At 42.1% G+C, this 12,798-nt stretch overlaps 1 protein-coding gene across 3 annotated transcripts in view; it reads left to right on the top strand.

The window, feature by feature from the left end:
• The window catches only part of FTO (FTO alpha-ketoglutarate dependent dioxygenase), a 430,315-nt gene that overhangs the window by 262,588 nt on the left and 154,929 nt on the right, over positions 1-12,798 (top strand). Inside the window, exon 9 of one of the 3 annotated variants that reach the window (XM_023726896.1) lies at positions 7,147-8,352. The exons of the other annotated variants lie outside the window; for them this stretch is intronic. Coding sequence (XP_023582664.1) covers positions 7,147-7,270 — 124 coding nt within the window. The 3' untranslated portion in view covers positions 7,271-8,352. Of the gene's footprint in view, positions 1-7,146; positions 8,353-12,798 lie in introns of those variants that run through there. 3 annotated transcript variants of the gene reach the window in all.

The following is a 12,798-nucleotide window of genomic DNA, read 5'->3' as shown; positions in this document are numbered from 1 at the left end:
ATCCACACTCACAGATGGTCCTGTTCAGGTGTTATTTTAATTATGAGGTAAAGAACAGCCTCACACAGTAGGAAGTCGTCTTAATAAATGGAGCAGAGCTTTTGTCTTCAAGCGTCAAAAAGCGTTGTTATTGAGAAATTTAAATACTTGGTGTTCTAGGGGAGAGTCTCAAATTGACTGAGACACTTGGCGAAAGCACGATGATGGGCCCTTCTAAAGACCGAATGAGTGCACTAGAAATGTTTTACAAGTTCATAGCTTGGAACTCCCTTAATATTGGCGATCTTAGCGATGGCTTTTCCAGTGATCAGTGTCTGCCGTGTATATGTTCATGCACGTGGGGGGAAATAAACAGAACAAATTGTGAATACATTTTAAAAAATTTAATCCCAAATGGAAATATTTCTTTATGGTTCTTAAGTTCAAAGGGCTGCTTTGCCCTTCAAGTGACAGCGTGCTCACAGAACTAATAATAATTCAAATGCTGCTGTAACTTAAACCTTGCATTAATAACACACAAATAGAACAGTCTTCTTATTACATTTTAGTAATATATTATAATAATGTTTTACTGTCTTTCCCTTAGTGGGGAATTATGAGGACCTCATGTTAGGACCTCAATGTCCTGACATAGTTAATTATCCATGGATAATGGTTTTCAGCCATCACCCTTCTGAGTGATGCCGCTTTGTTGTTGAGGGCTCACTAAGTGGTTACAGGCTCAGGTGCGGTGCACCTATGCACTGCCTACGGAAGCCAACAGCTGTGTTTTCTTTTCCGTATTATACATCACATAGAGCATCTCATTTATTATAGCTGAGCTAATGATGCAACTGCAAACCTTTATGTCCTGTTTTGCATAGCGATGATATATTTGCTATCGAGATGTTAGCTTGTTTTTCTTAAGTAATTAATCTCTTCTTGTACCAAATGTATCACATGAAAATGGGTTAGCACAAGGGTCAAACTACATTTAATCCAGCCTGCAGAGATTGGATGAGACCTTTGATTATACTGTCATTTTTTTCTGTGTAAAGGGCCTTACTCTGCCTGCAATCTCCCCATGGGTCCGGGGTCATCATGAACAGTTACCTGAGAATCATGAGGTGCTCAAAGAGGGAAATTGCAGAACAAAAGGGGTTGAGAGAATTTATACTTTTATCATTTCAGTTTGAAGCCAGGGGCTAAAACTCATGTCTCAACACAATGCTCAGATGACTAGGAATTTAGGCTAATGAAAGGGAGCTGTTTTCCCTCCTTTAGCAATGAGACAGGATTCAGACTTCAATATGTGCTAAGTGAAGTAAGCTTAGTGATAGTCGTCCACGTTCAGGCCCTTGACGAGGGTATGTTTTGTCCAAGTGGGTAATTGTAGTGGAAGATTTCTATTGAATCTAAAATGTCTCCCAGTTCATGTACAGGTAAGCAAAGCCTACTGCCGTCAAGTGAGTTCCAACTCATAGTGACCCCGTAGGGTTTCCAAGGCTGTAAATCTTTACAGAAGCGGACTGCCACATCTTTCTCCATGGAGCGGCTGGTGATTTCGATCCACCATTCTTTATGTTAGCAGTTGATCGCTTTAGCCCCTGTGCCACTAGGGCTCCTTCATGTATAGGTAACCCCTCTGAAATGTGCCAAGGCTTAGCTCAGAATCTCCTGAAGTGTAATACGCATACTGCTAGTGTTACACAAGAGGATTTTGTAAAACACTGATGAATCCTTTTATTTTAAAAGTTATATATACTTTAGTGTATGTATAGGGAAAACATTAGCAGCACATTGGGTCTTTGATTTCTCAAATAATATTGTTGAGGGCAAGGCTATAGTCAGCCTTTAAGTTTATTTTTAAGTTGATTTAAAACAAAATGCTTGAAATATAACAATGTAAGTGGTTCGTGGATATGGCTAAAATCAGGATGGTGGTTCATGTCACCAAAATTTAGGAAACACTGGCCTTACCAACTGGAAGGGCCAGGAAACATACGTCTCATTAATAATTATGCTACTGATTTTGAAGATGATAATGATGGTCATCATCATAACTAATAATAGCAGCTAACTTCTACTGAGTCTTTACTATATGCCAGACACTGTTCTAAGTTTCTAATATTTCCTTATTTAATCCTCACACCAATCCAATGAAGGAAGTACTGCTTTTATCTTCATTTTATGGTTAAGGTAACTGAGCCCCAGAAAGATTAGGGAATTTACTCAAGATAACATAGGTTATAAAAAGCTAAGCCAGGATTTGAGCCCAAGCAGTGAGGTTCTAGTGTCTTCTTTTTAATCACTGCATTATTTGCATCTTGATAGATTAAGAAATTCTGCCATCTGCCTGAAGAAAAGCAACAGTGGAGAAACATGGAACACTGCATAAAATAACGTAGTGATCAACCTGTTTTGTGAAGTCTCTAACCTGTGCTATAGATTGGGCCTGCTATGACTGTATTCTGAGCCCTTGGCTTCCTTAGATAGCATCCTGAATGTACACTTGAACAGATGACTTAGAATTTGAAGTTCTCTATTTGAATTAATGGGGAAAAAAGTTGGGGGAGAGGTCACTTTATCTTTTCAGTGACTGCCATAGCAGCCTCTATCCAGGAATAAGTAACACTTCCTTCTAGAGGGCGGTGGTGGGTCAGTAGCAAAATTCTTGCCTTCCGTGTAGGAGATGGGTTCACTTCCCAGCCAGCGCACCTCGAGTGAAGCTACCACTTGTCTGTCAGTGGAGGTTTGCATGTTGTTGTAATGCTGAACAGATTTCAGTGGAGCTTCCAGACTAGGATGGACTAGGAGGAAAGGCCTGGTGATCTACTCCTGAAGATCAGCCACTGAAAACCCTGTGGATCACAGTGATCCGATCCCATTGTGCAGCTAACAGCAACAACACTCACTTCTTAAGAAAATTTGAAGTAAAACTCTAGCAAATAGCATGGTTATATTTTCAGGGAGAAAAGATATAGAGTTCACCTATGGAAATTAATCTTCACTCTCAACAAATTTGCTGAAATGAATGGAAGAACACAACCCATAGGACTGAGATGCAGGCAGAAATTAGGTCTCCTAGACCCTATAGAGACAGAGTAGAACTGCCGCATAGGGTTTCCAAGGAGTAGTGGTGGTATTTGAACTGCTGACCTTTTTGGCTAGCAGCCGAGCTCTTAACCACTGCGCCACCAGGGCTCCAGATACCAGAGCAAGAACCAAATGCACCCATTTGAAATTCTTCTGTGACTTGGTTTATGTGGATTTAAAGCCCCAAGAAAATGTCTTTCTTATCTGATGTTTCTCTGATCCAAAGTGCCTAGTTTTCTTAAGTAGTATTTTTGACAAGTTACATTGCACAAGGAAACTTGACTTGGGTGAGGTATTAAATTATGGAGACGTGGGTAATTTGGCCACTTAGAAAACCCTTCCAATGCAGGCTTCCAGGCCAACCTCCCCATGGGTCCGGGGTCATCATGAACAGTTACCTGAGAATCATGAGGTGCTCAAAGAGGGAAATTGCAGAACAAAAGGGGTTGAGAGAATTTATACTTTTATCATTTCAGTTTGAAGCCAGGGGCTAAAACTCATGTCTTGCACTGTTGTGGTCTACAACCATTTAATTTGCTAACAAGACTTAACTGATCAGGATCTGCAACCTCCTTCTCCAGTATCATCAAAACAAGAAGCATTTGCCTCTGGAGAAGAAAGGTTGTTGATCTTTATTGTCCAGCCCCACCATTTTCTTTCTGGCAAGCTGAGATGAAACAGAAAGCTGATATTTGGAGCCACTAGGATTGCAGGCCTTGTAATTTAGAAATATCCATTTTATCCCATGTAATTTCTTCCCTAAGATTCCTCAGTCTAAATCTGATACAGGTAGGAGCCAAGACAAACAGTAACCATTTATAGTCACCCAGACCAGTTTGAATTTCACTCTAATGTAAAGCAAAGAGAGTTTTTGGCTTCATTTCAGGTGTGTAACAGGGGTAGAAAATGCATTTAAAATTTAGCAGCAAATGTTACCAAATGTTTCCATAACAACTGCAAACTTTTATGTTAGAAAAGCAATAATATAAACACGTAGGAATCTTGGAACAGTAAACTATTAATTTACCAAGTATAAAAAGCCAACATGAAGGGGCTTTTATAGCCACAGAAGCCATGAGGGGGCCCAGCATCCTGTGACTTTCTCCATTATGTGGCAGAAAATGCTGCCGGTTGGTTTAAATGAGCAAATCTTTTACAATTATAGGCACAGTGTCAATTCTCCACAGTGCATTTTTCTGAAACAATGTGTGGTGGTGCCAGCTATGGCTGATTTCTTTTACCATGCTGAACTAGTAAAATACTGTTTAGTAGCTGCCCGCATTGTGCATCTGTAAAACAGTGGCGTTTTTTCTTCACCCACATCTTCCAACTTACTAACAAAGGCCAACGTGCACCTAGAAGGCAGTGCCCAGGAGCCGGCTCTCATGCTCGGCAAGAAAGGGATGTCCACAGATTGCTGGTACGTTTGAGGGAAGGTCAGTTTTCTCTCCTCATTTTGTAATGTAAAAGAGACAAAAGTAGTTAAGGGGAAAATGGATCTACTTAACAGCAATCTTAAGAGTGAGGAGCTAGCAAGTAGAATCGTTGAAATCACCACCAAGGCAAATTCAGTGTTCTCTCTGATTTCTCTGATGGGACAAAGAAATAATCTTATTTTAAGGGACATGTTAGAAACGTGCCAGCCTGTGGACGGGTCTTTCATTAGAAAGGAGGCATGATCTTTTGACCTAAACCTACCTACCTCAGGGTTCAGAGGGTTTTGAATCGTTTCCTAGAGCAGAAACAATAGTATTATCTTCTCAGTTCAGGTAAGGTGATGTACCTTGACCAGCCCTGAAACTTGGGTTAATGAGATGATTATCATTGAACCTACTGATCAATAAAGGTTAAAGTCACAGACAAAAAAAAAAAAGATGAAAGGGAAGTAAAACCCAAACCAAACCCATTGCCGTTGAGTCGATTCCGACTCATAGCAACGCTATGGGACAGAGTAGAACTGCCCCATAAGGCTTCCAGGGAGTGGCTGGTGGACTCGAACTTCTGACCTTTTGGTTAGCAGCTGAACGCTTAGCCACTGCACAACCAGGAAAGCAGGCTGACCTAAAAATTAAGTGCAGAATTCTAGAGAGGGCGTGCGTTCGGGAAGGGCCTGCTGTGGATCAGGGTAGACAGAGGGGTGAAATCCTTGCCGTTTCAGGGCTTGGAGTAAAATTAAGTGTTTTAGCTGGGTACTGTTCTTACCTCGACCTCTCATCAGCCTTCACGATAGCGCCAGGAAAGATGGCAGCAGAGGCGACGGTCAAGCAAGCTTCCCAGTGTTAGGGGACCCAAGGAGAAGATGGGGTTAATATTTAAGGTGCTTGGTGAAGCAGATGGTCAGCTGAAAACAGGAGGGCCCTCAATGAGATGAGCTGACTGGGGCTGCAACAACAGGCTCAAACGTAGCAACAATTGGGAGGATGGCGCAGGACCGGGCAGTGTTTAGTTCTGTTATACATAAGGTCGCTGTGAGTTGGAACCGACTCCACGGCACCTAACAGTAACTATATTTAAGGAGCCCAAGTGGAGTAGGAATGAGAGTGAGAGGCTGATTTAGGGTAACAGAGATGGGATTGGTGAAAGAAGAGATGCTTTGTGAAGACCTGATTCATTCTGAGTCCTTGGTAGGCCTCTTTTTTAGGGCAAAAAAAAACTTCACCCAAGTTGTTGCTTCTCTAATAGGACTAGTAAAAAAGTGACTTATGTTTCCATTAGCATTTGACCAACTCTGGGGTGTTTTATGCTGTAAAGTATCTCTTTAAACATTACTGCAATTGGAAACAGAGTCTGGCATTAATCATTTGGGTCCTTAGTTTGTGTCTGACTATCCAACAACATGAAGATGGTTAGTTAAGAAGAAAGCAAAGTACCATTCACCCAGCAAATATTTATTGAACACTTACTGTGTGCCTGGCACTGGGGATCCAAGGCTGAACAAAAAACATGGCCTGTTTCTTGTGCTGGGAGCTTATGGTCTAGTGTCAGGAGACAGAATAAAAAACAAGTAAGCGAAGAAATAAGATAATGTCAGATAATGATTAAGTAGTTGTTGCTAGGTGCTGTTGAGTTTATTTCAACTCATAGTAACCCTATGTGACAGAGTAGAACTGCCCCATAGAGTTTTCTAGGCTGTAATCTTTACAAGAGCAGATTGCCAGGTCTTTCTCCCACAGAGCTTCTGGGTGGAGTCCAACTGCCAGCCTTGTGGTTAGCAGACGAGCACTTACAGTTGCAACACAGGACTCCTGTAATGATAAAGTACTACTAAGAAAAGGAAACAGGTGGGTAACTGGGGAGGGACATGGAGGTTTTTAGGCAAGATGCCGAAGGGATTTCGGAGGAAGTGTCATTTGAGCTAAAGTGAGAAGGAGGAAAAGGAACCAACCATTGCTTCATGACTGAGGGGAAAGTGGAGTGAGATGGGGTGAGAGAGGCAAGAGTGGGCAGATCTTAGGGTTGGGGCCAGGATCTTAGTCATTGTCGTATTTGTTGAGTCAGTATGGAAAATGAATCCAAATTCCATTTACAGAATATTTCAAAAGCTTCTACTGTGTGACGAGTGGTGGGTTAGGTGCTGAGGAAAACACAGTTCTCTTACTCAAGTTTATACTTTAGTTGTTGGAAAGTGGACATAAGTGATTGTGAGATAAATGCCCTTAGTAATTAATAAGCTCTTTGAAATAAGTAGTCATTGTGAGTTGGGAAAGTTTTTATGGAAAGAAGAGGAAATCAAAATGGAGCTCAAAGTAGATTGAGCTTCTACTATACATTGATGCTTCGAGTGTAATTTCCTGTTGATTCCTTACAGTGATGATAGGAAGGTTGGTGTTATTAACCCCATTTTATAGATGGTAAGACTGAATTCACAGAAAGTTAAATAAAGATAGTTATTGGCAAAACTTCAGCTCAGACCCGTTTAACATCTTAGATGGGAATCAAAACCTAAAAATCACTGACCACTAGCTAAAAATGTTTTAGGCTTTTGAATATTCCTATGATATATTCTCTCTCTCTCTTGCTGTTGATGTGCTAAAGTGTCAAAACAAAAAGGATTTGTGTGTCTGTTTTTAGGGGTATGAGGAAGAAAAGGGACTCTAGGGAGATTGTGGTCCGTTGTGAAGCGAATCTTTGGGAAAAAATCCTCTCAAATGGAATAGGTATTGGCAGCTCCTACGTGGCAAGGAAGGCATACTAGTCTCTGGAGCCAGCTGCAAGGAAGAAAGGAGAATTCATGGAAGAGGTAGGTGCCGGGTGTGACCTTGCACATTAGAGGAGGGCATCTGGGTGAAAAGACCCTGAAGACATTGGAATATAGAGCACATCATTACAAGTGTGTTGCATGGAGACAAGCAGAAATGCCATAAAAGGAGGTGTAATATAGCCATGAAATACCAACATTTTCCTCTTTGGTCTTTCAATCCCTAAACAACCCTTTTTAAAACTTCTGTGATATTTAGATATTTGCTTCAGAGGTCCTTTCCTTAGATTGTCTTTTGAAGGATGGCCCCGGGTGTAGATAGATCAACTTTAAGGTGACCTCTTTTCCCCCGAGGCTTCAGCTGGGCTGGTACTTCTGACAGACGTGTAAACAGATGCGAGCATTGTTGCTAATGACAGGTGATTATAAGAGGCATGGGGGCCAAGGTAATTAAACCACGGTTTGACAGGAGCATTTGGCAATGTAATATTTCAGCATTGGAAACATCTTTGCAATACTATTTTCCCACTTCCTTGGTGAATATCATTCATTTTTGTTCTTCAGAGTGCAGAGCTTTGAGATCTGAAACTGTCCTGTCTGAAATCCCTCTTGGTTCATTGTAGGGCTCTACAAAATGGTTACCATTGATTGGACTGTGTGGGGATCTAGGCAATAGCTGAGGCTGCTCTAGAGTACTAGTGGGAATAGAATTTCTGGCCCAATTGCTGGTGCTGTATTTGACCTATTATTTGTCCAGTTTGATAGTGATAATGCCTTTGGAGAAGAACATGAATTATTTTTATACCAGTATAATTTCCACTTCTCTCCCTGTTAACTGGCTTTACCTGATGTTGCTCCCACGGAGCAAAAGATAGCTTATTCAGTTTTGTTCTCGCCTAAATTTCTACTACCAAAAGTTAGGAAAAAACTAAAATCAAATGTACCTGGTGTTACGAGGAATGATAGTAGAAGTGATCATCAAAACATGGGATTTACTTATTCATTAGATTTCATTGTAGCTTTAAAAAAATAAACAGTGTATTCCTTTTGCTATTAAACCAAAAAGCAAACCAAACCCATTGCCGTCATGTCTATTCCAACTTATAGCGACCCTATAGAACAGAGTAGAACTGCCCTGTAGGGTTTCCAAGGAGCATCTGGTGGATTCGAACTACCAGCCTTTTGGTAAGCAGACTGCACCACCAGGGTTTCCATTTTGCTATTAGGGTTTGTTAATTTATTCATTAGATTTGAATAATATTTAAAAAATAGGTAGAACATGCCTTCCTTTTGCTATCAGGGTGGTAGGGATGCCTGTTTAGACATTTAGAGCCTACCTCCTGCTAACTGCTAATGGTGGGTAATTTATGATTATGTGTTTAGGAGAATCTGATCTTTAATGGGATGAACAGTAGACACTCGTGGACTTAGTATTTATAGTTTTGACTGGTGGCGAGCTATGTGAGTCTTATTTATACTACACATAGGAACATGGTTTCATCTAATAAAATAACACCTACCATTTATTGACTATTTATTGTGGTCCTGGCACTTGTCTAAATTGGGAACTTTTCCCAAGTAGGTTAGTTCATTCCTTGGCCGCAAAATCCTGCTTTTAATGCTCTTGGTATTGTGTACACCTAGCAATTGTAAGCGATCAGTGAGAGCATTCAGAGAAGCCCAGCTACTGCCTGGATAGCTCTTTCTTTTCCTCACGGATTTTGATTTTGTCTGCGAGGAGTATAAAAGGAGGTGAACTTGTGAATACAGTTTGGTTTATGCTAGCGGAGTGCTGAGTGACTAACCCTTTGTAGGATCGCTCCCTCCAGCATTGAAACTAGCTGCCCGCCTTTACATTCTGCTTCAGGCTCAGTCAGTTTCTGAGCAGAGGCTTTTTTAAAGCTTTGTCAGATAGGTTAAAAGGTGTCCCACCCCCAGTGTATAAAAGGGAGAGAGAGATTAAACTCACTAAGCCTGCCATGTTCCCCGTAAAATATCAAGTCAAGATGATTTTTAAATCCAAAGTTACTAGGCTTAGGGGGTGTGACCTTTAGTGAAAGCAGCCTCGGAACTGAGGAGGAGAGATCTGTGCAGAAGACATTTGGCCCACAGGCTGGTGGCCTCAGGAAGGCTGCCGAAGCCAAAGTGAATTGTCTTGTTTCTCTGCCTTCCAGCAAACAGAGCCCTAACCCCAAATAAATACCTAGCCTGGCTCCTAGGCCCCCAGATGTGCCACAAGGTTCCAGGTAGCAAACCTTGTTCGAAGTGCCTGCTTAATGCACCCTTGGGGGCTAAACTCCAAGGGGTTCCAGAGATGAAAAAGAGAGGGTCTCTCCCCTAGAAGGCTTAAAATCAGTTGAGTAATAATAATAATAATAACTCTTATTGAACACTTGCTAAAGTGTCCAAGTGCTTTACATGCATTATTAACTCGTTTAATTCTAAATAATTGTATTAGCTAGCCCTATTCCGGTGGCACAGTGGTTAAGTGCTCAGCTGCTAACCAAAAGGTGAGAACCCACTCAGCAGCTCTTCAGGAGAAAGACCTGGTGATCTGCTCCCATAAAGATTGCAACCTAGAAAACCCTGTGGGGCCCTTCTGCTCTGTCACACGGGATCGCTCTGAGTCAGAATCGACTTGACGACACTCAACAGCAGCAATAGCCCTTGCTGATCGCTTCTCTGTGCCAGGCAATTTTGAAGTGCTTTATATAAGTTAAATCAGCTATTACAGTGGTAGATATTTTATTATCCTTATTTTTAAGAGGAGGAAACTGAGGCAAAAAGAAGTAACATTCCCAGAGGCACAGGGCTAAGAAGCAAAGGATCTGGGATTCCAAAGCAGGAAGTCTGGTTCCAGAGCCCCGCTGTATGCCAGTGGTTTTCAAACTTTAGCACCAGAATCTCTTGGAGGGCTTGTTAAATACAGATTGCTGGCCTTTCCTGTACAGGGCCTGGGAGTTTGTACTACTAACAAATTCCCAGGTGTTCCTGATGCTCACAGCTCTATGCTAAGGGGAAGAGAGCAGTGGACACCAGCCACTATAAAGCAAGGAAAAGTGAAATATCATATTACTAATAGAAACAGAGTGCTTTGAGAATACCAGTAGCAGTAATATCACTAATTGTCATTAAAGCTGGCATTTATTGAGTGTTTGCTTTGTTCAGGACACCGTTTTATAACCTGTAACCATCATCTGTATAATGGTAACCATGTAACCATTAAAACTGTTACTACAGGCTATCTTATTTAATCCCCATAACCACCATGTGAGGTAAACACTATTATTAACCCTATTTTACTGTTGGGGAAACTGAGGCACAGACAGTTTAAAAATTTGCCTAAGCGACAGAACCAGGATTGACTATCCCCATCTAATTCCAGAGCCCAAGCTCTTAGCCACTAAGAAAACAGTGAACAGCTGAGGGGCACCTAAGTCCCATCTATAGAGCAGGCAGCATGTGAGGCATTGCCCTGAAGGAGGAAAGGCATCCAAGTGGAATGGATGTCTGCAAAGGCCCAGGGGCATGAAAGTGTAAGATGTGATAGGGAATGAATAGCATGGAGACTTCTGTGCAAACTGCTGGGGAAGAAATGGCAGAAGGTAAAGCTGGAAAAGTAGGGTGAAGACCTTGAAAATGAGGAGCCTTTGATGCTCACTCAAGACTGGATTTTGAACTTTTTAGCACCTGGTTGGGACACCCTCTTCCCCTTCCGAACAGAACGACAGAGTCATTCTTTGGGTGTGTGTTCACGGAAGAGTTGGATTTCCGCAGTCAGCAGCCCTGTGACAATGACCCACGCCCTGCCAGGGGAAAAGTGAGTTTCCTACTCACGCCACACGCCTGTGAGCGTGGCCGTGTCTGAACCCACGGACTGCACTTAGAGAATGCCTGCCGTGGCACTGGTGCAGTGGTATCGCCAGAGCTGCCAACTTGTTTTATTTCTGATATTGCCTGGCAGCCCCCAAAGGAGGGAAAGAATGAATTTTTATCTCCCATTTACCAGACTTTCATTATATCATGCTTACAGACACAGTGTCAGCACATAAAATGTTAAACAGCACTGGTCTGAAAGAGGCTCCCATTGTCTTACCTCTGGTGCTGGGGGAATCTTTCTAGCCTTGCTGTAGTGGTTCTGTCAGTGTAATATGACATGAAGCGTTTCCCAGTAATGACAGACATTGAATATGAGTGACAGGAACTCTGACCACAAGGAATGGGTTCAATTACCAGAGATGGGGGTTACCTGAGATAAAACCAAAGGGCCCAATTGTGCTTGGTTCTGACCCCTTGACTCCCAGATCCAGAGCAGCAAAGAGAAATAGTTGATTAACCAGCCCCTAACCCTCTTTTTCAGTGATAAACTTGTTTGGATTTCCCTGTCTGAAAAAAAAATCTATGGGTGGCGTGTTTCTAAAGGAAATATGATCAGAAAACAGTGGGACTGGTGCGAGTCATTTTTGTCTCTTGCAAGCACAAAACCAAAAACTGTCATTCTATCTTGGAATGGATCTAGGACACAGTGTCCAGAAATCAATACAAGATAAATGATTGCTCTCTTAACCCCGCCTTTCTTCTGCTGCAGCGGGGTACATTGCTTCGGTTCACCTGTAGCCAACCTGACGCCAGTGTAAATGAGAGATCCTGCCATCAGAAGCGCTCCTTCCCCTTCCCCCCACCTCCTGCAGGCTGCTCGGCTCAGCACTGACTGCATCTTTATGCTTGTTTATAGTCCACTGCTTATAGCCCCCAGATAGAGTTATAGTGAGCAGCCAATTAAACTGTCGCAGGCTGCCCTCACTTGACTAGCTCTGCAGAGTCATTTAGCCAACAGACATTCCTGACTATTAAAGCTAGTAGCAGCATGTCTCCAGTGCTGGAGATAAAATGAATGAAATTTGTTATTCTGGGCTGACACTTGATCCCAGCTGTTGAACTAATGCTGTTGCACCTGAAGTTTTTCTTTATGGTAATTGCTCTCCATGTTATTATTTCATATACTAAATTGGAGAAAATTGCAACAGGTATTAAGTTCTTTGAGCTGATTCACGGGAGTTCTATTGTGCATTCTTCCAAGGTGGATTCTGACTTTTGGTCAAGGCCGGGGAAGCCGGAATTTGCCAGGCAAATGCACTGGCTTGTGTTTCATTATTATCAGAGACATTTCAATTTTAGGTCTGGTCATGCATTTATCAGCCTTACCTAAAATCCGTTTTAAAGTCCACTTTTGCTACTAATTCAGTCAGCATATGTGGGAACCTGCCCTAGGGAATCCAGTTATGATAACCAGCATTGACAGTGATTTGCACTAGTCTGGTTGATCCATGACACGTACTTGGTGGTTATCTGTACGTCTCTTGCGTTGTATATGCTTAGGTAGATGGGCAATGTGAAATAAAGCTTCCCACTGGGCACCACTGGAATCCATAGCTCTAACTGGGAGTCCTTGAGTACCTCAGGTAGTACCACCATAGTGATAACTTGTTGGAACAAGTGTGCTGACTGTACCATACTTTATAATG

The sequence above is a fragment of the Trichechus manatus genome, unplaced genomic scaffold (assembly GCF_000243295.1).
Source record: "Trichechus manatus latirostris isolate Lorelei unplaced genomic scaffold, TriManLat1.0 scaffold00014, whole genome shotgun sequence".
NCBI classification, from domain to species: domain Eukaryota; kingdom Metazoa; phylum Chordata; class Mammalia; order Sirenia; family Trichechidae; genus Trichechus; species Trichechus manatus.
This window is presented reverse-complemented; position numbering and strand designations above follow the sequence as displayed.